At 36.1% G+C, this 21,652-nt stretch overlaps 2 protein-coding genes across 2 annotated transcripts; both read left to right on the top strand.

Annotated features, from left to right (window-relative positions):
- Window positions 1-1,113: 1,113 nt before the first annotated feature.
- Window positions 1,114-7,384, top strand: LOC127832164 (probable maltase-glucoamylase 2). Its single transcript, XM_052357464.1, has 7 exons — window positions 1,114-1,303; window positions 1,962-2,274; window positions 2,971-3,147; window positions 4,295-4,492; window positions 4,818-5,303; window positions 5,863-5,993; window positions 7,049-7,384. Exons 2-7 carry the CDS (start codon window positions 2,196-2,198, stop codon window positions 7,259-7,261), a joined length of 1,284 nt encoding a protein of 427 aa, XP_052213424.1. The 5' UTR covers window positions 1,114-1,303; window positions 1,962-2,195; the 3' UTR covers window positions 7,262-7,384.
- A 5,300-nt stretch (window positions 7,385-12,684) lies between these two features.
- Window positions 12,685-17,708, top strand: LOC127832165 (uncharacterized). Its single transcript, XM_052357465.1, has 5 exons — window positions 12,685-12,820; window positions 13,113-13,421; window positions 14,520-14,822; window positions 15,851-15,981; window positions 17,233-17,708. The coding sequence occupies exons 2-5, from the start codon at window positions 13,328-13,330 to the stop codon at window positions 17,443-17,445; spliced, it is 741 nt and encodes a 246-aa protein (XP_052213425.1). The 5' UTR covers window positions 12,685-12,820; window positions 13,113-13,327; the 3' UTR covers window positions 17,446-17,708.
- The last annotated feature ends 3,944 nt before the right edge of the window (window positions 17,709-21,652 follow it).

Below are 21,652 nucleotides of genomic sequence, written 5' to 3'. Positions count from 1 at the left end.
ACTTGACCTTGTATATGTATATAGCTTTGTATTTATTCAACAGGGATCTTTTCACGCTTTGGTAAATTTACAAAATTGAAAAAAGTTGTTTCAGATTCGCAAATTTTCGTTTTAGTTATGATATTTGTGAGGAAACAGTAATACTGAACATTTACCATGGTCTAATATAGCCATTGTATGCATCTTTTGACGATTTTAAAACCTAAAAATTATAAAGCGTTGCAACGCGAAACGATTGAATAATTTGGAGAGTTCTGTTTTTGTCGTTAAATTTTGTGAAACTACGAAGATTGCTTATATAAGGTATAAAATACTTCAAGTATGTACTCGGCGGAATAGCTCAGTAGGCTAAAGCGTTTTTACTTCAGGACTCTGGCAGGACTCCAGGGGTCACTGGTTCGAAACCTGGTCCGGGCAATGTTCTTTTCCTTTTTTAATTTTATTCTTGATTTTTTACTGGAGCTTTTACGATCCAATGTTTACATTTATCGATATAAAGCATTTAATGAATTAGTTAAAAAATGCCAAAATCTGTGAAAAGTCCCCTTTAAGGTAGTGCATATCATTCCTAACTTTAGATTGAGATTTTGTAAATTAGTGTAAAAAAGTATTGGTTTTAAACCAAAATACGAATAAAGGACACAAATATTGAATGTCAAAAATGTGTTTATGTTATTCTATCCGTCTTTAGCTTTAAAATGATATATAGTTTGACCATATTGTACCACATTCAATGAACAAAAACCAAAGCGAAGTTTTAATGAATTTTATCCCCCCCATGAACCTTAATAAACAAGGGAATATAAGATCTAATGAATAAATGGGTATTACTAGATTACTAAACATTGGCTTTACAGGAATTAATATATCAGTATTGTGCTAATGTCCATGGCACACAGCATTAGTTATTAATCGTCAATTTCCTGTTTGATAAGTTTTTATTATGATCATTCTTGAACATATGGCATTCAAGTGGATATTGTTTGCTGACATTCTGGGCCATCTTGCTGCCTTGACGACGCAGTTACGTCATGTTAAAATTGCAAAAGATATGCTCGTTTAAACTATTTAATATCACTTCAGAGAAAGAATTTTATTGTTCATCAAAAATAGTGTTGGTGCGTTTCTATTGCAATTGAGTGTAAATAAATAATTATCGTGGATCAAAGATAGTTTATTTTTATTATCTTTAAAAAACATTTATTAACGGAAATATAAGCGTTTACAATGAATCTGATCAACACTAGATGGTTGTTGTTTTTCATATTGATTAGCAGCCAACATTCAGTGATGCAGTGCTTTGGTAAGAACAATTACATTTAATAAGCATTCAACGGATTTTAGAAAAGTAACCAACCCTAACACAAAGATTTGATTGTTCCAAGCAAAGCTCATCATTTTCAAGCCGATATCACAAACCATTTGATGATGATAAAATCAAATGATATTTGCTATATATGGTTTTATTTCGTTATTGCCTCCATCATATTGAAGTGTAACCAATATATAAACAGACCATTAATGTAGAAATGTGCACAGATTTTCATGGAATCTGGACAAAATATTTCTGGGCTGGGCAGTGGTAACTCCAAGGTCGGATTATGGACTAGGGCGGGCTGTGGTTACCGATTGGGCAGGCAGTCCTTACCGCTGGGAGGGCTGTGGTTACCTCTGGGGAGGGCTGTGGTTACCGCTTAGGCGGGCTGTAGTTACCGCTGGGGCGGGTTGTGGTTACCTGTGGGGTGGACATACATCTTATTTCGTGTGAGATCATCCAGGGAAACAATCCAAGCCAAGAGATAACGATTATAAACAAACTGATGCAAGTTTGGTTAAGATTCAAGTGAAGTCTCTATCGCGATAATTGTCCGCGATTGTGGACGGTTATGGACACGCCGCCGGTGAGGTCACTTCATGCTCAGGTTATCTAAAATATTTTGTGTATGATTGAATATTTGCAGAGTTGGAAGACTGGTTCTCGGTACCCAAGTTCCAAGGATACCAGTTCATTGTAATCAATGCAAATGAGACGTATGATGACTGTAACAGGACATGCTTTAGTAAATTCAATGGATCTCTTGCTAAGCAAAAAGCCGATTTTTTGCAAAACTTGAAAACCGTCCTGATGGCAAATCGCACGTTTTACGCGTGGACAGAAGCTGAACAAACATGTGAGATGATTATTGTAAAACCAGATGAACGTAATACCGTTTAGCAATACTAGCTGCTCGAAACCGGCAAACTGCCTTTGTAAACGATTAACCCCAACAACAGGTAACTTGATTGACAGATATACCCAACACTATGCCTTTGCCACACACCTATGACATCCAATGTAAAAGATATATCAAAGATAATGCTTTATTTTATGATTTTTACATTATGAACTTCCACTTTGATAACATAATGTACGTTTTCTGTTCGTGACTTCAAACAGTGGCATACATGTATTTAACGTTTCGATGAAAATATTTGTGTACCTAAAGTAAATGTAAACTTGAACAATAATTTGTTCGTTCTTATTGGTACGTAATTCATCTTTAATAATTGTCACAATTGTTAGCATCTTCCAGGGCCTTATATTATGACCCAGAAGACAAGTTTGAAGATTTTATTGAATATAAGAGACGGTACATGTATCATTAACCTGGGGTACAAAGGAGCATAATTTTGATAAATTGCATGTCAGAGTCATGAGCCTTAATCACTGGCATCACATAAGATATAATTTGTTATGAAATTAACTTTATAATGAACATTAAGTCATATAAAAGTCCAAAAGAAAATGTTTTCTCAGCCGTTAAAAAATACTTTTTATTTAATATTGTTATATACTAAAATTCAATTAGTTTGCTTGTACTGAAAACAAACCATTATTTGGAACTGAATATCTTAAGGACTATGATCATAAGTGTTTATGAATCGGAGCAATTTAAGTCATAGTCGCAGTCTTTAATGGTTACATTTTAGCAACAATGGGTATAACAACAACACTACAACCACCCACCACGATCAGGACAACGCTACCAACAACAACAACAACAACAACTGTTACCTCGCAACAAGCAGGGATGCCAGTAGCAACATCTGGTGGTGTAGAAACTACTTCCAGATCTTTGGACAGATGTGAACAGGAGGGCTCACAGTGTGAGTAAATGTTGAATCCATGTTAAGTGTTCGAGTGTAGGTAGGTTTTAATGTGCCCGAACAAAAGAAAAAAATAAATTTTGACAATGTGGATGATCAAGTTATAAATAGTAATATAGATGCTAAATTGAACAATTTGCTTACAATACAATCCATGGCTTTGAATAACTTTTGAGTACTAGAAGTTTTCCATTCATGGTCTTTGATTTCGATGTTTTTCTCATAGTTTTTGGAAGTTTCGACATCATTCCATGACATACAAATTTACATAACCATCTTTTTCTTACATTGGGAATAGATTACAACCAGCCGTCTTGAAATGCCAGTCATGAAAAGCCATGCCATGCGATTCTGTACATTGTCTTGAAATGCCATGAACAGTCATGCGATTCTATAAAACTTGTATTTGAGTCGCGCTCTAGAGGCTTTATGCATTTGCGTAAAGTATCGTCCGTGATTAGCCTGTGTACTCTACACAGGCTTATCAGATCAGAGTCGACGCTGTAAATCTTAAGCAGATTTAGATTTTTGAAACGAAATACAAAACAAGCGGTATGTATGACCCAGATTAGTCTGTTCAATCCGCACACTTAACGCACATGTATGAAATCCTATCACTTAAGCACATGTATTAAATCCTGTCACTTAAGCACATGTATTAAATCCTGTCACTTAAGCACATGTATTAAATCCTGTCACTTAAGCACATGTATTAAATCCTGTCACTTAAGCACATGTATTAAATCCTGTTTTCCCAGAGCGATGACTTGTTCGGTTTAAACATTCTATACATAGATGGTGACGTCACTACGTTATTGTCACCTCTATACTAAGACGCATCACATTTTCCTGGTTTGGGGAATTATGCTTCCGCCAAAGTAGTTCTGCGTAGGAGTGAAAATGTTTATAATAAAAGAAAAATCGTTTTTTTGTTGTGTGTTTAAAACAGGATGATGTTTAAAGAAATGTTATTTAATTTCATTATTTTATTTATTTATTATCTTATTATCTTATCTTAAAGCATATAAATTCTGAACTAACAGTAGAGCTATAGTGGAAATTGCTGCACGATAGGAATTCACAGCTAATGAAATGTGGCATTGCTGAACTTTAAAAATACTTACATGAACATTCATTTAATATACAGACTGGTCAGAAGTGAAGAATTACGCATATTGCCTAAGCAACCAAGGTGTTTCCTGTTGTGACGCAAAGACGCTGTGTCAGACGAACAACGGGAGCATCTCCTCCAATGTTGGGACCAAAGAAAACTTTGTTGAAATCGCTCACAAACTGGGTCTTAGTAATTTAACCGGAACTCTCAGCATTTGGGCTAACCTCACGGGTTTGATGAAGAAACTTACTTCTTAGACCATTGAATTAATCTTAAAGGATTCATAGTATATGTGCTTGTCATTTCAAAATTGGCTTATTTTATTTGGTAATAATAACACGTAAGGGCGCTTACTCATTTATTTGAAATAACCTTTAGACGGAAAAATGTGTTGTAATCTATATAACATTATTATTTGCACGTCTACATTAAATTATATAATAAATATGTATTCCATAAACTATACTTTTGACTTCTGTCCTATTGACATAACTAATTGCGATGTTTTTATATTAATTAAACAATAGAACATAAAAGAACGGCTTTTGCATTTCAGGAAACACCTGTAATCTTAATCAACCCACACAATGTAATATCAGCATTATTTCATACAAAGCTCCAAATATTACGGAATTTCAAAATAAAATCAATATGACTGCGGCAAAAACATACCGAGTTTTATGTGAGAAACCTATATCTCACTCGACCACGACCATTCCAACTGTCTCATCAGCTTTGAACTCAGTCACAGATCAAACAACACCAGGAACGACCATTAAAACATCAATTGAACAAACACAATCAACAACAACTGTTGTTGTTACTAGTACTACAACCAACACTGAAAGACACTCGAACGAAAGCCGATGGATTCGGGACAATCTGAATGAGTATTTCGTCATCTACAAAAACTTAACACTCTCCGACGCACGAGCATCTTGCAAGATGTCAAACGCGACGCTGGTTGCGTTTATGGACGTTTATCAGTACTTTAAGCTTAGCGGCAGACTTCAACTTGATACGGCTGGATATTGGATCGACGGTACAACAATAACTTACAGCATTTGCCCATGAAATTTTTCTTGTTTTTATTTTATTATTTTTTGTCGGTTTGTTAACAAGGATTTTCAGTCTCGTTGCATTTGAAAATTATTTTGAGATCGTTATCTTAAGTTGGTTAATAGTCAATTATCAAAATGCCCCAAAAATGGAAATACAAATAAAATTACCATATAATTGTTTCAACCTTTCATTCAATCTGTAAATTTGAAATAGTTTGTGTATTAATAGCATACACCAACCATAAACTGATCTGTATGCATGATTACAATATTATATCGTTGCAATAAATTTCCATAATAACCTCGGAATACTAGAAATAAAAGAATTTCTCAATATATACAAGCATCGTAAAACACATGATAGACAAAACTGTATACATATATTGAAAACATTTATAACAATACTTTATATTTATATATTTCTTGAGTGGCAGATGAATAAAAATATATATTTCGAAAACATCAAAATATGAAATATTAACTCAATAGATTAGTTGAAAATATTATGTTTTTACCCCAGATGTCCGGTACATATTTCAGACGCCATGCCTGTTGACAACTCTACGTGTCTGAAGTTGAACACGGCTGAAGGCAGTCTTCAGTCACACGACTGCAGTGAACTGGCCTACAGCATCTGTAACAGATTTGCATTCCAAAACAACATTTCACAGGTACACTTAATGCACTAACACTTGAGTGTGTAATAGGCAAGACAAGTATCCGTCAATGTTGCAGCAGGAAGGTGTAAAAAGAAATTTTATTCAGAAAAGAGTGCATTACTCACTTATTTTGAATGTCATACATGGCTCGCAAAAGTGAAGCTCACACTGACCTTAATAGTGTAATTAAATGAGTGAAACATGTGCTCAAACAAAAAAAAAAGGTTTGATAAATTACAGGCGTGAAATATATGCTAACTAAGTTCATGCAAATCAGATTAATTTTGTCCAACTATAATAAACACTGCACATTGTCGAATCGTGCAGAAAAAACACATATACAAGTTCATGTAACCGACCAATCGAAATGTAGATTCTTTTCTAAGAAAGATAGAATTCATATCTAATTGGCTCAGAACAAGAATGTTATGCTGCGCTCTCTTATAAAGAGAAAAGATTTTACTTACATACAGGATCTGGCACGAGTTGTCATATCATACCATATTTTTGGCGAGCTTACTAACGAATTTCCTGGACGAGTTTAATACAATATGGTATGAAATGACAACGAGTGTCAGATCTTTTTTTATCACATGCTTTTAAATGAGCAAATTAAATAAATATTTACGTAAACATAATTATAAATTCCGAATGTTGTTAACATTTCGTGACGTCATTTGACGTTGCAACGTTATTTCAGCAAAATAATAAAATGCGATTGGTCAATCGAACGAAAATAAGCCAATGAAAACGCTTTAAAAGTATATTACACATGTGTAAGATAAAAATATTCGTAATGGTTATATTACATGGGAAACAGGGTATGGCATGTGATAAAAATTATGTTTTAAAATAACTAAGAACTGAAAACAATGAAAAAATATTAATATTAATTATTCATGTTCACAAAATATTATAATAAATGTATGAATAAACACTCTTGTCCTACAGAAAAAGGGACATATCTAAAATATCTTTAAATATTAATTAAAGAGAATCCTATATCAAGATAGCCTGAATATCAAATCTTATATCAATCTCATATTAAGAATGAATATACTTCACAGGTTCTGGAGCGACAAGAGTTTGTTGAGATGATTCGAGAGATGACAGTAGTGAAAAACACGACGTCAATGGCAGCGAGGAAACTGACGTCTGCTGACGACAAGAGGACCGTTGCTAAGATCAGCGGAACTGTCGCCATTTGCATGATGGCGGGAACATTCTTGATTATCTTCTTGAGCGATTGTTCGCGGATACTGAAAACACTTTTTAAGTAGAATATGACTTGGATGCCTGTACACAAATCAACAGGCATGAATTATTTCCGAAGAGAAAGCTTATTTCTCTGATTGCATGACTGGTAGATATTTAATTATGTAAATAAAAGATTAGTTATTGAATGAATGTTGTTTTACCAATGTTATATCCATGTATAACTTGCTATGCTTAGAGTATTTTATGTATTTGTATTAGTGCTGCAACAATACGCCAAAAACCGTATTGCAATATATTGTCAGTTAAAAAACCCGTATTGCAATATATCGCAATATATTGCTAACTTGTACCAAAATTATAACTTGCCAATTACCCGATTATCCCATAAATTCCAATTTTAAAGCAAATTCTGGTAAATATTTACTATAAATGTGCTCAAGAATAATAAGAAACACAAACATTCGCAAATTTTCTTAAGTATCAAATACATTTTTGCAATTGTTACTATTTAAAGATGTGATGAAATAACGTCCAACCGGGGCGTTTTTCCCACTGAACACGCGTAATTTAGCTGACGTGATGTTCCCGTTTTTATACAACACAAAATACACCCATACTTTCCATGCGACGTTCTACATGTCTGTATAATTTTCGCGCGCTTTTTATTGAGACAAAGAATAAAGCACTTTTTATTTGACGCTATAATTTTTTATTGTCGCGTTAGCATTCAAATTTGGAAGCGTGTTTCCGAAATTCGTATTACAAATAATGCTCAAATCAGAATCGAACGAAACATTTACAGCTGTGCGCAATTTATTCAACGATAATCTGTTCAAAAGCATCGAATGAATGCTCCTATGTAACAACGCTACTCTGTATAATACACTTTTTAGAATGCTATTTTTACGTAAAAATTAATTTACACTGCTTTGTTTTGTTTACCTTTTTATCATTATTTCGGATGGCTTTTCTGGACGAAATGTGAATGAATTTTTGTAAAATTTTCGTACCGGTATGATGAAAATCATATCGCAATACAATATGCGGATTGCGTATTGCGGTATATACCGATATACCGGTATATTGTTGCAGCCCTAATTTGTATGTGTATAGTGCATGCCTTTGTAGCCTGGCGGTTTCTAAAACACTTATAGCTATCACTGAATCAAATTGTAATAACATAGAATTAATGAACTGCTCGAAATGGGTTGATGACTGAGTTAAATTATTACTGAGCCCCTTTGTGACATCAAACCATTTTTAAATTTTCTTTTTGCGATACTGATATACAGGTACAATGTGTTAGTTGAGAATGATTGAGAATGTCTTCAATTGCCATTAAAATGAATATTGTGTCTTAAAGGTATACGTGTATGTTGATGTTTAGTGTAATATTGCAGTGCCTTTGGCCTTCACTTTTCCTTGGACAAAATACAGCATCGCTTTCTTACAATGAAGATGTCATTCAATTTTCATCAGCAAGAAAAAATATGACCCGCACTCTAGAGAAATGAAGCCAAATGCACGAGCAGAAAGTGTCGTCCCAGATTAGCTGGTTAAGTATGCACAGGCTAAATCAGGGACGACACTTTTCGCCCAAACTGTATTTAACATTAGAAAAGTGTTCCTCAATACGAACAATTCCATAGACGCGGAAAATGACGCCTCTGATTAGGATGTGCGGTCTGTACAGGCTACTAGTGGACGATACTTTTTTCAAATTATGCCAGTTTATCCAGATAGTCTTTATAACAGCACCGCTTTCTTTCGATGCAAAGCTCATTCAACATCAATCAACAAGAACCGTGTATTTCCCGGACATTGTTTGAAGTGTTCACGGCAAATAACTAAGAACCGTATATTTCCCGGACATTGTTTGAAGAGCTCACGTCAAATAACTAAGAACCATATATTCCCCGGACATTGTTTGCAGAGTTCATGTCAAATAACTAAGAACCGTATATTCCCCGGACATTGTTTGAAGAGTTCACGTCAAATAACTAAGAAACATATATATTCCCCGGACATTGTTTGAAGAGTTCACGTAAAATAACTAAGAACCGTATATTCCCCGGACATTGTTTGAAGACTTCACGTCAAATAACTAAAAACCGTATATTTCCCGGACATTGTTTGAAGAGTTCACGTCAAATAACTAAGAAACATATATATTCCCCGGACATTGTTTGAAGAGTTTACGTCAAATAACTAAGAACCGTATATTCCCCGGACATTGTTTGAAGACTTCACGTCAAATAACTAAGAACTGTATATTCCCCGGACTTTGTTTGAAGAGTTCACGTCAAACAACTACTCATTTATTCATTCTCGACAATCTGTCAAGGAATTATAAAATATTGATCGAATCAGCAATAGATAGCTATTCAATTTAAAGCCTGGGAGCAATAACAAATTCTTTTGCGAACCAGCAATTTTTTTTAAATATAATACGTGTCATATGTCGGCTGTTTGTATATGGATTTCCTGTTCCAATTTTGTAAACCATCACTAAGCTTTCGTAATTGGTTACTTAAAAATCATAAGCAAACACTGCTGTGTGTGAACTGTAGCATTACATATAAACTGACATGACTAAAAATTTCATATTAAAAATCAGGCATTGATTAACAAGTTCGGTTGGTATACTGTGGATATCAGGTATTATTTTAACATGAAAAAAAATAGAAGTACAAATAATAAAACATAAAAACATTAAACATAATAAAATATTTTTTATAAGTTATCTTTTTTAAATAAATTTCCTTCTTCAATTGCAAAGATAAGAAACCAACGTACGCCTGTGTCGAACTGGTTCCGTGATCTCAAACTCATTAATATCTACACAATACATAACGGCCAATGTCCCAACTACCTTCTTCCACAAACAGTTCATAAACAGTCCTCTCGAAATCTTAGAACGATGGCGACTATACTATTTCATCAAGAAGAACTTGACTTTATTCACGCTCGTTTCTACCATCTGCTATTTATCTATTGAATTCCTTACAAATTGATATCCGAAACATTGACACCATTTCAAAATTTCAATATTCACTGAAGCAATTATTAAATATATGCGATGGAATCCACAGTACTTTTATACCGGATATAGAAACTCATCAATTTTAACATGCTCGTTTAAGAAATAATTGCAGCAACTTTAGGTCTAACCCTTTTTCCATTATGTATGTATGGACAAAATGTATACATTTGTATAAATGTCATGCTTTTTGGAAATAAAATATGTTTTAAGTAACTAGTTTCTACATTATATTAGAAATAATTATGGCGCCGTCTAAATGTACGTCCATATCGTGATCATTTTCGTTGCCAAACAACACACTTGTGTTTTTAACCGGTTATTATTTGAAATCCGTTTCGGCATCCCATTTCCAAAAGCGCATTACGTTTGCAGGCTTGACCGATTTGACTCTATTACATATGTGACAGAGTGTTCCTCATTTTGGGATATGGCCATGCCGGTGTTCCATTTGTCACTTAAGAACATCATGGTTCCTCTTTTAGTCATTACCTGATGGATCCTATTTAAGTAATTGCCTGATGGACCCTCTTTGAGTCATTGCCTGATGGATCCTTTTTGAGTTATTGCCTGCTGGATCCTATTTTAGTCATTGCCTGATGGATCCTCTTTGAGTTATTGCCCGATGGATCATCTTTGAGTTATTGCTGTATAAGAGAGTTCCCTATCTATCATGAAATGTTTATGTCGATGTTCCACCGAACAGTGTCCCCTGATACCGCATTCAGCTAGAATTGTAAGTATATCAACATCCCATTAAATCACAGGCGGTGGTAAAATCGAAAATGAGCTTATACGGATTTCCTTCTATGTTTTCCAAACATTATATACTGGCAGTGATGAAAGCGTGCTAGCTCGTTTTTTTTGTCCCGAAAGTCAGACAATACGTCAGACAATACGTTTCTTAATATGGTTGAATATTAGGTAAAATTTATTAAGCGACAGGATATTTTTTGTACTTACTAGGTTATCACAGTGACCTGCGCCCATTCCTGCAGTATTTTTATGTCTCGTAGCGGGGTCCTTCCTGGTGCAAATCGTATGTTTTAGTTCCGAAAGTGTAAAACAAATATTTAACGCAGAATTGTTATCCACAGGTTCGTCCATGTTTTTCTGTTACTCAAAATGATTTTGATAATCCAAAGTTTCCGCTTGTAAATTTGAGTAACAAGAAGCAGATTTAATGCTTAATACAAAATGAGCCCTGTCTGTGTGGCTTATAACAATTTTGCATTGATATTAAAGAAGCGGTAAAAGTGTTTTTGGATTTTCTTTAATTCTGTGAATGGTTTGCCTAGTATAATGTTGTTGTTTTTACATCTGCTTTAGTACAGAGCTGTGCTGGTAAAGCTATCAAAATAACCTGCTTTGATTTGCTTTGCTTTGAAGAAACCTATATTTGTGTAGTTTCGGGATTTTTTCTTGGTACATTCAGGGCTCCGCCCGGGCATCGACTATTTTCTTGTGCTGACCAGAGGAGATAAATAATAAGAATAAGCTCCGCAATCTTCCGAGCTGTCCAAATGAGCTTAATTGTTGTTGAATTGTTGATGTCCACGTGACATGAGTGGATATTAGCGAGGCGCAGGTCTAGATACATCTCTCCTTACCGGCCACAATCTGCATCTCTGAGATAACATTTAGTCTCTTTGTAAGTGTGGCCGACATCTGGACATAACTTAAAAATTATTTTTTTCAAAGCCAGGGGATATAGCTATCCAAACAACGGCTATCATTGGGTTGGGCATTACATTAAGTCAATTATGAAAATTGACTTCGATATTGTACCTATGACAAGTGCAAACAAAAGTGACCATGTAATATGGGTATGCATACTGCGTTAATTAATAATGTGCTAATCTGTCCACATATGGTCAAACGGTTTTCAAGTGCTTAACATTTGTCCCAAGACTGGGTTATCATTTATTTTGTTTCTTCGTTGACGACCAAATAATGTCAAACATACATTTCTATATATGATATTTCTAAATATTACTGAAACATTCATTTGAAACATTAATTGTGGATCACAAGAAGCTGTTTGTGCTTGTTCTTGGTTGCTTTTTAATATAACTGTCAAAGGAAAATCAAACTGATAACAATGAATCTATTGTATGCTCTATGGTTGCCATTCTTCATCTGGATAAGCGGTCCAAAATCAGCGCTGCAGTGCCTAGGTAAGAAAATTTACATTACGTGCCTATTAAAGTTCAAAGCATATTTATATAGAATCAATCTCCCCGAAAACATCTGACAACTTGAAATCTTAGCACATTAAATCACAGCCGCAATTAAACCTGCATGATTGGTTCAAGTGTTATTTTTAACATATATGGTTTAATTAAGTTTTTTTAATAGTAAGTATTCATTTATCATTTTCTGAAATGTGTGGTATTTTTTTATTAAATAAAAAAAGACAAAAAAAATCCTTCCATTTGCCGGAGAATGTGACTTATGCTTGTGGTTGGGAGCTGACCGCTGCTAGGGATTTTATATAGGACTAGACCATACAAGTTTGGGAGTCAGACTCTGTGGCTAATGGGTAATGACTAAGTTTAACGGGAGCAATTGTACCAGAAACGTACGTAATACTTCCTTACAGTTTTAAAGGATTAAACACGTGTTTTGTATGTTATTGATAGCGTATTGCTTTATTGTTTTCTTTTTTGAGCTGTAAATAATAGCGTATAACTGAACAATCATATTAATGTAATATGCATTCGTGGACAAACAATATAAGACAAACAAAAAACCCAGATAACACTATGTTTTAAAACTGGTTCATTTTTCACAGTGGCACAGTAATAAAAGACTTACAATTATTAATATAACAAGATTTCGCTATGATTTATTCTAAGATGATTTTTTTTCAGAGTTTGACAAGTGGATCACGATTCCTCAGATCTCTCAATACATATACCTGGTGACTTCCTCAAATCACTCATATGACCAGTGCAGAGGGACATGTGGTAATGAATTCAATGGAACAATTGCTACCCAAAGAACAAATTTTACACAAAACTTCAAATCCGTCCTCGTGGACAATGCTACATATTATTATTGGGCAGAGGCTAACCAAACCTGTGCAATGCTAATGGCGACGGATCATCTTAAAACGTTTGGAAATTGGAACTGCTTGAAGAATGCGCACTGCCTTTGCGAACAATCTGTAACGCAAATAGGTAACATGATTGACACATATACCTGGTTTTAAAGCAAACCGTAAGCATCCATTTGAACAAATATATGCAGATACTGTTTTAGTTTTATGATAAGACTTTAAGACTGGTAATAAGCCTGAATGCAAGTAATGGCATTACCTAATGGCCCCTAAATATATTAATGTATGTACAAATTACATTTAAAATAAATTATTAAAGAGGAAATGTTTTGTCAGGCGTTACAATAATTTATTTTTATTTAATAGCTTACTATATGGCTTACATTTAATAATGAAAATATATCGTCATTTGGAGCTAAATATAGAGAGAAATATAATAATAAGTATTTATAAATTGGAGCAATTCAAGCAATATTCTCATATCCTTTTTATGGTACATTTAAGCATCAACAGCTACAAAAAGCACAATTACACATAAATCAACTAAAACAACATCAAATCCAATCACACAATCAAGAACAGCAACAACTGCACTTACAAATACAACTGCCATATCTTCGCAACAAACCACCACTGTTCGGACAGCAGCAACAAAAACAACAACAATTGTGTCGTCACAAACAGGGACGCCAGTAGAAACACCCAGTTTGACAAGTACTATTTACAGAACTTTGGACATATATGACGAGAAAGATTTAAGATTTAAGTATAAGACCAATAGGTCAAACATATTTGATTCCTTGTTTACCGTTCAAGGCAGGTATGTTTTAATTTGCCTAAACATTAGAAGCACAATATTTATACTCCTTAGAAAATTACGTCAGAGCACGTATAACAGGCGCTAAAGCTAACAATTACGTCAGAGCACGTATAACAGGCACTAAAGCTAACAATTTGCTGATAATTAAGACCAGGGCTTTCAACATCTTTTGCTTACAAAATGTTTTATATTCATGGCATCTGATAAATAAAAGTTGTTCTCAGCGTTTTTGGACTTTTTGACACTATTCCATGAATACATGTACATAACCACCTTCCACATAATAGATAACTACTTTTTAAGTAAAGCTATTATTTTACTTTAGTCATGTTTGTCATGTCATATTTTTCAGATCTACTGCACACTTTGAAATGTAATTGCACTTAGGGCTGGTTTCAGATATCAAGTTTGACAACACAAGCCTGCCTACAACTCTCACAACGAACGCACCCACCCAAAACACACCCACGTCAATCCCACATACCAGAACCACAACCAACACTGAAAGACTCTCAACGCAAATCCGATGGATTCGGGAGAATCTCAATGAGTATTTCGTCAACTACAATAACTTAACCATCACCGACGCACGGGCAGTCTGCAAGATGTCAAACGCGACGCTGGTTGCGTTTATGGACGCTTATCAGTACTTTAAGCTAAGCGACAGACTTCAACTTGATGCGGCTGGATATTGGGTCGACGGTATGAAGTGGCTTAAGAAATGATGTTCGAGCTAAATTTTAATCGGTTTGTTAAAATGGCAACGTGGTGAATTGGAATTAAACCACGAAGTCTTTATTCTGATTTAGTTACTAGCCACGCATGAAAATTACAAATAAATGGAAATAAGAAATAAAATAATAATATTATTGTTTCAATATATATGTAAATTGGAAATAGAGTGTGTACATCTCGCATACACTAACCCGATACGGATATTTAATAATGATTCTAATAAAATAACTTTTACACAAATACAAAAATATTTTAATATAAATAAAAGAATACCTAAAAATAGGCACTGCTATAGAGAAACACATGCATGGACAAAACTGAATACAGATATAGGAAACACTTATGACACATTATTTAAATAAAAGGGGCCGTCCAACATATTGGTAAATCGACAAAATTAAAAACAAGTTGTTTCAGATTCGCAAATTTTCGTATTTGTGATATTTTTGAGGAAATAAAAATACTGACCATTTGCCATGCTCTTAAATATCCATTATATGCATATTTTGACGATTTGAAAACCTGAAAATTATAAAGCGTCGTGCGACGCGAAACGATTGAATAATTTGGAAAGTTCTGTTGTTGTAGTTATATTTTGGGAAACTACGAGGATTGCTTATATAGGTAAAAATACATCCGCTCTAAGCATGAGCATGGATGGTCGAGTGGTCTCTGCGGGAGCCTTTTTTACTCCAGGACTCCAGGGGTCAGTGGTTCGAGCCCTGTTGAGGGTTACTTTTTTTCCCTTTTTAAAATTGTATTCTTGTTTTTTCACTGGAGATTTTTAGGTCAAATGTTTTAATTTATCAATATAAAGCATTTAATGACATGCTTCAATACATGCCAAAATCTGTGGACGACCCCTTTAATATAGTTAACGAGTAGCAGATAACTATTGAAAAGGTTCATAAAAACGACAAAATATGATATGAACATGTCAATTAATGAGCTGAAAATAAATGGTTCTTTACCCAAATGTTCGTTACATATTTCAGACGCCATGCCTGCTAATGACTCTGCGTGTCTGAAGTTGAACACGGCTGAAGGAAGTCTTCAGTCACGTGACTGCTGTGAACTGGCCTACAGCATATGTAACCGATTTGCATTCCAAAACAACATTTCACAGGTAAAGAATGCTTCATAACTATATTGTTTGTAACAGTTGAGACAATTAGCCATCAATACTGCAATATATAGAAATTTCAAAAATCATGTCATATAAATATTATCCTGAACATGGTGCATTACGTTACCAATATTTTTGTGTTGTATATAGCTCGCAAACATTAAGTTTACACTGACCTTTTTACATGATTGTAAATACCGTTACGATGAATGGCAACGTCTTTGCAACGACGATAAAATATACGGTCATTTAATGCGTGAAACAGGTTTCTCAAACAAAACTAAATACGTCTTTGGTCGCAATTTAAGTATGAAATGTATGTTAAATATATTTATGAATATTTGGTTAATAATGCGTATCACTATGGTGCATTGACAAATTATTAAGAAAAGAACACTTCATACCAGTTCATATGCCCGACCAATCGAAATGGAGATAGTATTTCAAGAACACTAGAAAACAAATTGTTTTGGCTAACAAGGGTATTGCTTTGCTTCGCTTTTCCTCCCCCTTTTTAAACAAGATTGTATTTATTTATTTTGTATTTAATATTACTTTGTATAGAAACATTGGAAAACGACTGATATTAGTTAGTTATTTTCTGAATAATTATTTAAAAAAAACGCATGCAAACACAGTTTTGTCTGAGAGGACAAGGGGGAAATAACTATGAATTTCACCTACAACTTGCATTAAAGCCACACACCTTGAAATGAAATATATGTTAATCAATACATATATATGCAATTTGAAAGTGTGCAAAGTTGTCACTAAATCGATAGCCTACCGGTAGTTAGCAAGTAATTTAATCATTTTTTTTTAATTTTAAAACCGAAAGTAAGATTTCTATACGTTTACGTCCATTACGACAAACGCGATTATTTTCAAGTTTTAAAGCGCAAAAAAGACGGATTTCTACCTTGTAACACAAGATATATTTTTATTGGCATAGATAAAATTAAATCTATAGGCTAGTTAGCAAGTAATTTATTATTTTTTAAACGGTACCGCTTTTAAAACCGAAAGTAGGATTTCTAGACGTATACGTCCATTTCAACAAACACGATTATATTTAAGTTTTAAAGCGCAAAAAGACGGAGTTCTACCTTGTAACAACCAGATATATTCTAATTGGCATAGATACAATATGTTTCTTATTTGTACTTAAATTTATTTTCATTTCAAGGTGTGTTACTTTAATGGAATCTGCTATCGAACTGGTTCCATGTCAATACTGAATATATTTCACAGGTTCTGGAGCGACCAGAGTTTGTTGAAATGATTCGAGAGATGACAGTTGTAAAAAACACGACGTCAAATGCTTTGAGGAAACTGACGTCTGCTGAAGACAAAAGGACCCTAGCTAAAGTCAGCGGAACTGTCGCCATTTGCATGATGGCGGGAATCTTCTTGACTGTATTCTTGAACGATTTTTCGCGGATTCTGAGAATATTTTTTTATTGAAATTTCTTGTATTACTGTAAGAAAACAGACACATCTTATTACCAACTAGAATGCTTCTTTTTCTGAGTACATGACAGGTAGATATTTAAATAATATGATTAATTAATGGTAAATAGTTTTCACAATGTTATAGCAATGTATAACTTGCTATGCAGAGTGTTTCGAATATATGTACATGTAAAGTGCATGCCTTGTTAACACTGTGGTGTCTTAAACACTGATTTCCCTGGAGTCACATTGTGAACTTAACTTTAATATCCGAAATGCGCTCTTTGAATGTTCATGTTGGCGATATTGACACAGTTCCACATGTAATCCTGAAAAGCACTGTAGATTAACCATTTGTTGTCTGAAAAATGTAATATGGATGTTATTGCTTTTTGTGAAACATTTTTGAACGAAAATGTGTCTGATGTTAATTTAAATATTCCGAATTTTACATACATTCGTAAAGACAGAAGTCAGAAAAAGGGTGGCGGAAACTTGCTTTATATAGGTAACCATGTACCATTTAAACATAGGCCAGACTTAGAGCCTGATGAAATTGAATCTTTATGTTTTGAAATATGCTTTAAAAACACACCATCTTTTCTGTTAAATGTTATCTATCGTCCACCTAATGAGACGCAAAATTGGAAAGAACAATTTGATGCATTACTTAATAAGTTTGAGGGTTTAAACATTGAGTATCACATATTAGGTGATTTCAATTTTAAATACATTGCTGACAGCAAGTCCTATGAATGCAAAATGTGGTCAAAACTGTATTTAAGCAAGGTCTCGTCCAACTAATAAACACACCAACCAGTGTCACAGATAAATCGTCTTCAATAATTTATCATATATATACTTATCGAATAGGCAGATTACGTACTACTTATGTCAAACAAATATCTATAAGCGACCACTATCCGGTATGCATGACAAGGATTTAACTATAAAATCTCAAAACAAGGCACTCACTCGAATATTAGATATAGATGCTTTAAACAGTTTGTGATATCTGATTTCCAATTGGATCTATCGGTTTCGCAACTAAATTTAATTGAAACTGTTCACGATCCAAATATGTCCCTTCAATCGTTATATAGAATTTTGAATAGCGTTTTAGAAAAGTACGCCCCGTACAAGCAAAAGAGAATAAAAAGCACACATATGCCAAAATGGATAAACAAAAAAGTTATTAAAAGTATGCGAGATGGAGATCACTTCCGCAAAATTAAAGACTGGGACAATTATAAACTGTTACGAAATACAACTACTTCATTAATTCTGAAAAGCAAGAAAAAATATTACAACAATGCTGTTAAAAATGGTACTTAAAATGGAACACCATCCAAAGAATTGTTATCACTGCTTAATTGGCTCTCGTTTTAATAAAATATGTAAATACCACACGGCAATCTTCATATATAAATATGTCAACAATATAATAATAAGACTCCAGAATATTTAAATGATATTATAACTTTTTCTCGAAATCACAAATATAACTAAAGATCTGCCACTGTAGAACACATAGGTTAATGCATGTACGTTAAGTGTCGCGTCCCAGATTAGCATGTGCAGTCTTCTTAGGCTCACCACTGACGAAACTTTCCGGTTACACTGGATTTTAATTAAGAAGAGACTTCTCGTTAACGACTGAATCCATTAACAGCGGAAAAGGTCGTCCCTGATAGGCCTTTGCAGACTACACAGGATACTCTGGGAGGATTTCATAAGCCCCGCTTTGGAGACTGCTCAGGATACTCTGGGAGGATTTCTTAAGCCCCGCTTTGCAGACTGCACAGGATACTCTGGGAGGATTTCTTAAGCCCCGCTTTGGAGACTGCTCAGGATACTCTGGGAGGATTCCTTAAGCCCCGCTTTGCAGACTGCACAGGATACTCTGGGAGGATTTCTTAAGCCCCGCTTTGGAGACTGCTCAGGATACTCTGGGAGGATTTCTTAAGCCCCGCTTTGGAGACTGCTCAGGATACTCTGGGAGGATTCCTTAAGCCCCGCTTTGGAGACTGCACAGGATACTCTGGGAGGATTTCTTAAGCCCCGCTTTGCAGACTGCACAGGATACTCTGGGAGGATTTCTTAAGCCCCGCTTTGCAGACTGCACAGGATACTCTGGGAGGATTTCTTAAGCCCCGCTTTGCAGACTGCACAGGATACTCTGGGAGGATTTCTTAAGCCCCGATTTGCAGACTGCACAGGATACTCTAGGAGGATACTTTAAGCCCCGCTTTGCAGACTGCACAGGATACTCTGGGAGGATTCCTTAAGCCCCGCTTTGCAGACTTCACAGGATACTCTAGGAGGATACTTTAAGCCCCGCTTTGCAGACTGCACAGGATACTCTGGGAGGATTTCTTAAGCCCCGCTTTGCAGACTGCACAGGATACTCTGGGAGGATTTCTTAAGCCCCGCTTTGCAGACTGCACAGGATACTCTGGGAGGATTTCTTAAGCCCCGCTTTGCAGACTGCACAGGATACTCTGGGAGGATTCCTTAAGCCCCGCTTTGGAGACTACACAGGATACTCTAGGAGGATACTTTAAGCCCCGCTTTGCAGACTGCACAGGATACTCTGGGAGGATTCCTTAAGCCCCGCTTTGCAGACTGCAAAGGATACTCTGGGAGGATTCCTTAAGCCCCGCTTTGCAGACAACACAGGATACTCTAGGAGGATACTTTAAGCCCCGCTTTGCAGACTGCACAGGATACTCTGGGAGGATTCCTTAAGCCCCGCTTTGCAGACTACACAGGATACTCTAGGAGGATACTTTAAGCCCCGCTTTGCAGACTGCACAGGATACTCTGGGAGGATTTCTTAAGCCCCGCTTTGCAGACTGCACAGGATACTCTGGGAGGATTTCTTAAGCCCCGCTTTGCAGACTGCACAGGATACTCTGGGAGGATTTCTTAAGCCCCGCTTTGCAGACTGCACAGGATACTCTGGGAGGATTCCTTAAGCCCCGCTTTGGAGACTGCTCAGGATACTCTGGGAGGATTTCTTAAGCCCCGCTTTGCAGACTGCACAGGATACTCTGGGAGGATTCCTTAAGCCCCGCTTTGCAGACTGCACAGGATACTCTGGGAGGATTTCTTAAGCCCCGCTTTGCAGACTGCACAGGATTCTCTGGGAGGATTTCTTAAGCCCCGCTTTGCAGACTGCTCATGATACTCTGGGAGGATTTCTTAAGCCCCGCTTTGCAGACTGCACAGGATACTCTGGGAGGATTCCTTAAGCCCCGCTTTGCAGACTGCACAGGATACTCTAGGAGGATACTTTAAGCCCCGCTTTGCAGACTGCACAGGATACTCTGGGAGGATTTCTTAAGCCCCGCTTTGCAGACTGCACAGGATACTCTGGGAGGATTCCTTAAGCCCCGCTTTGGAGACTGCACAGGATACTCTGGGAGGATTTCTTAAGCCCCGCTTTGCAGACTGCACAGGATACTCTGGGAGGATTTCTTAAGCCCCGCTTTGCAGACTGCACAGGATACTCTGGGAGGATTTCTTAAGCCCCGCTTTGCAGACTGCACAGGATACTCTGGGAGGATTTCTTAAGCCCCGCTTTGCAGACTGCACAGGATACGCTGGGAGGATTTCTTAAGCCCCGCTTTGCAGACTGCACAGGATACTCTGGGAGGATTCCTTAAGCCCCGCTTTGCAGACTGCACAGGATACTCTGGGAGGATTCCTTAAGCCCCGCTTTGCAGACTGCACAGGATACTCTGGGAGGATTTCTTAAGCCCCGCTTTGCAGACTGCACAGGATACTCTGGGAGGATTTCTTAAGCCCCGCTTTGCAGACTGCACAGGATACTCTAGGAGGATACTTTAAGCCCCGCTTTGCAGACTGCACAGGATACTCTGGGAGGATTTCTTAAGCCCCGCTTTGCAGACTGCACAGGATACTCTGGGAGGATTCCTTAAGCCCCGCTTTGCAGACTGCACAGGATACTCTGGGAGGATTTCTTAAGCCCCGCTTTGCAGACTGCACATGATACTCTGGGAGGATTTCTTAAGCCCCGCTTTGCAGACTGCTCAGGATACTCTGGGAGGATTCCTTAAGCCCCGCTTTGCAGACTGCTCAGGATACTCTGGGAGGATTTCTTAAGCCCCGCTTTGCAGACTGCACAGGATACTCTGGGAGGATTCCTTAAGCCCCGCTTTGCAGACAGCACAGGATACTCTGGGAGGATTTCTTA

Source organism: Dreissena polymorpha, chromosome 5, assembly GCF_020536995.1.
Source record: "Dreissena polymorpha isolate Duluth1 chromosome 5, UMN_Dpol_1.0, whole genome shotgun sequence".
In the NCBI taxonomy this organism is placed as follows: Eukaryota; Metazoa; Mollusca; class Bivalvia; order Myida; family Dreissenidae; genus Dreissena; species Dreissena polymorpha.
The sequence above is the reverse complement of the archived record's forward strand: the minus strand, read 5'-3'. Positions and strand labels throughout refer to the sequence as shown.